A 3,377-nucleotide genomic window follows, 5' to 3' on the forward strand; every position below is an offset into this window, starting at 1 on the left:
CGCCTTGATTTGAGGATGTTTTGGAGGATTTTGGTTGTCCGGACCAGTTCGTGTAATTTGAGGACTAGCGTTAGAGGCCTAAAAGTGTTCTCAAACGCCCGAGGAAAAATCTGATGATCCGCGGTGAAGATGCCCTTACTCACTGCATATTGCTTTAGATTTCTGCCCATCTTCATGCTATATATGACACTTAACGAGCCGGCGCACGCTAAATTGTTAACTGCAAGTATGCACAGCTAAACAACACAATCATAGTCGACAGCCGGGCGTATTCCCCTTTTGAGCTATGAAACGCCACTAACATATACGGTATGCAAAGCTAAAGCAAGATCATTCTGAACGAGCACCAGATGGATGGTACGCCCTGCATGATTACACCCACTGGCCAGCCGCTAAACGGTTGATAAGGCGATTATTCCGTCCATCATTTCCCCTCCTTTTCGCTTTTCATATTGCGTCGCAAACTTTAGAATACGACATGCCCTGTACTTTCCGATGGTGTAGGCCGGGGTCGAGAATCAAGTTGGCCCCCGGAGTTAACACTTGTTTAATGTGCTCATAAACAATTCTCCACGCAACCATTATGCGTTGCCGCTCGGCCATCAACGTCACGTTTCCCCCGCTCCTTTTTGTAGGAGTACTACACTACACTGTTCCTTGCTTGCACGTATTTGCATCCAACGGTGTGCTCGAGTCGATAAGATGGGAGACAGGAATGGGTCACCGGAGATATATTCGTGGCTTGTGGTTATCATAGCCATAGCCTAATACGCCAACGGTTCGTGTGCATGTATGCATCGATCAGGGCATCGGGCTGTACTTGACCTACATTGATTAGTGCCTCATATCATTTCCACACGATTATTTTCTAACTAATCCGGGTTTGAGTAGTAGTACTCCCTCCGTCCGGGTTTATTAGGCCTCTCAGCATCACAAGCATGTCCCCTTTTATAAGGCCCCGCATTGGAAAGGTGCATGCATGCAACCATTTCATTGGTTGTATTGAAAGCTATTGTTGTTGGTGCCATGGCTGAAAAGTTAATACACTTCATGTGTGCTTTTTCATTGGCTGCGTGCGTGTGAGAGAGTGCATTGAGAGTGGAATGGAATAATTACTGTGAGCAAATTACTATGTGTCTTGGTCTAAGAAAAGTTGTCTTTAGACCTAATAAACCCGGACGGAGGGAGTACGTACGTACGAACCAAAAGGCAACTTTGCTGGTGGCTGCCGCACGTACGGTTACACTCCGGAGGACGGACAAGCCGTGGTAGAAAACGCTGTGAGTCTGTGACTGTCGGTCGGGGACTGCAGTCAACTATCGCTACGTGATCGAGACGCCTAAGGGCATGTATAATGGTAGATAAGATAGTCTTATCTTAAGTCTTGCATGTGATTTAGAGATGATAAAAAAATTCGTCTATAATGGGTTATTTTTTAGCCTTATCTTCAATAACTAGCAATTCCTAAAAATGTGATGAGACATATTGTGCTAAGAGATCATCTCTTGTCTTCTCTTAAATAAGAGAAGACAAGCCTTTTCTTATGAGTTCTTTCTGCTCCACCTCATCATCTATCCTACGTGGCACTCCTAAGATAGCACCATTGTACATGCCCTAAGCAGCTAGCCTGAACTTATTACTGTCCTAAAGAAAACCTAGGCTGGTCTTACGGGCGTTAACTAAATCAGCATGTGCGAGTGCAATTTTGCAGGGAGTTAACGTAGCAGTGACTGGATCAACGAAAACAATTCACTTCGGAATGAAGCGAGATGAAGTGCCGAAAGCCTTACTTCGAATGTTGGCGATGCTTTGCTGGAACGTCGGCGACGCGGTCTCGTCGTCTCCATCCACGCCGTCGCCGTCGCCGTTCTCATCCTCGTTGCCGTCGTCGTCTTCATCCTGGCTGAGGAAATCCATCACAGAGACCGGGCTCAGACGCTGCTTCCGCTCTTGCTCCTGCTCCAAGTGGGGCGTCGCCTCGAGTCCCGCAACCTGTTATTGTCGCCCGACCCGATGCAGATCAAAAACCAGGTTAGACTAAGAACATGATCGGAAAAGACAATCGAGACGTGAGGTGAATTCTCAGGAGAAGAGTGCACTCTTACCTTTGTTTCGTTGCTACGGCGGCCGGCGGCACCTGCACCTACGCTTTGGCCACGCTCCGGGTTCCGTCGTCGCGGTAGCGTCGCCGGTGACGAACCATCCCTCCTCCCACCGGCGGTAGTCGACGGTGAACAGCTGGGCGCCCTCCTGTCCACCGCCTCCTCGCCCCTCCGCTTCTTCCAGAAGCCCATACGCAGCCTCCTCGGAGAATTCCCGGCGAGCGCGACCTCCCCCTCCCTTCCAGTTCCAGGCGGCCGGAACAGCGCGGCCCTCACCGCGGCGGATACCCTCGCGATGACGTCGCCGTTCCGCCGTGTGGTACGGAGCTCGGCGACCAGGTGGCGCGGGTAGCACCCGAAGCCGTCGCGGGAGAGCTCCGCGGTGAACTCCAGCTCAAGCCACTCCTTCAGCATCAGCGCCGGCCTCCCCTCCAACTCCATGGCTGGCACCCTGCGCTTTCTTGCACGGCTGCCCAACTGAATTGCACGGCTGATGGCTGGTAGAGCAGAGGAGACGAGACCTTTGTGACCTTTGGAGTTTGGAGGGTGGTGAACAGAGCTGCAGACGAAGACACTACGAGTAGTAATCTTGTATATAATCTGCCGATTGTGACACGCACGAGTTAGTCGGAGATTCGGGGAGTGGGATGGTTTGGGTGGTAGCGTAGTAAAATTTTGTTTGGAAGCTAGAGCGAGCCGCGCCAGAGGTGCAGAGGATGTTTGCGCTTGGCAGGCCGGGATTAGAGCATCTCCAACAGAGCCGGACGCGCGGCGCGTAAAAAACAGATTTGTCGCGTGCATATCATCTGGTTTGGCGCGGCGCGCAGCGCCCGTTCCAGCAGCCGCGCTGAAATGCAGCGAGCGCGCTGCTCCAGCAGCGCGCAAAAATGCAGCGCGCGCGACTCGCCGGTGCATTGCATATGTCATTTTCAACATAAAATGATAAATATTTTCAACACGAAATTTCACACAAACAAGTTGATGAAAAAAAAATTCATGCCCACAAGTTTAAAATCATGCCCACAAATTCATCCAACCAAGTTCAAAATACAAATCAAGTTCAATACACCGATGTCTTGCCGATGTTTTTCTTCGCCGATGTCTTGCCCTTCTTTGGCGCCGCCGCATTGGGGAGCTTTGAGGAGGAGGGGGCGGCGGCTCGGGCCGGCGCTGGCGCGACGCCACCCGCCACCGAGGTCATCTGCGGCGGCATGAAGAGGCCGCGCGCGAGGCCGATGGTCGGAGGAGCTCCGGCGGAGATGAGGCCAACGTCAC

General features: G+C 51.8%; 1 protein-coding gene across 1 annotated transcript in view; it reads right to left on the reverse strand.

The window, feature by feature from the left end:
* Positions 1-2,773, reverse strand: part of LOC123190023 (uncharacterized) — a 4,345-nt gene extending 1,572 nt beyond the window's left edge. The window contains exons 1-2 of the mRNA XM_044602568.1: positions 2,106-2,773; positions 1,791-1,992 (exon numbers count right to left, since the gene is read on the reverse strand). Of these exons, the coding sequence (XP_044458503.1) occupies positions 1,791-1,992; positions 2,106-2,543 (640 nt within the window). The 5' untranslated portion in view covers positions 2,544-2,773. The remainder of the gene's footprint in view (positions 1-1,790; positions 1,993-2,105) is intronic.
* Positions 2,774-3,377: the final 604 nt, after the last annotated feature.

This window comes from Triticum aestivum, chromosome 2A (assembly GCF_018294505.1).
Source record: "Triticum aestivum cultivar Chinese Spring chromosome 2A, IWGSC CS RefSeq v2.1, whole genome shotgun sequence".
Lineage (NCBI taxonomy): Eukaryota > Viridiplantae > Streptophyta > Magnoliopsida > Poales > Poaceae > Triticum > Triticum aestivum.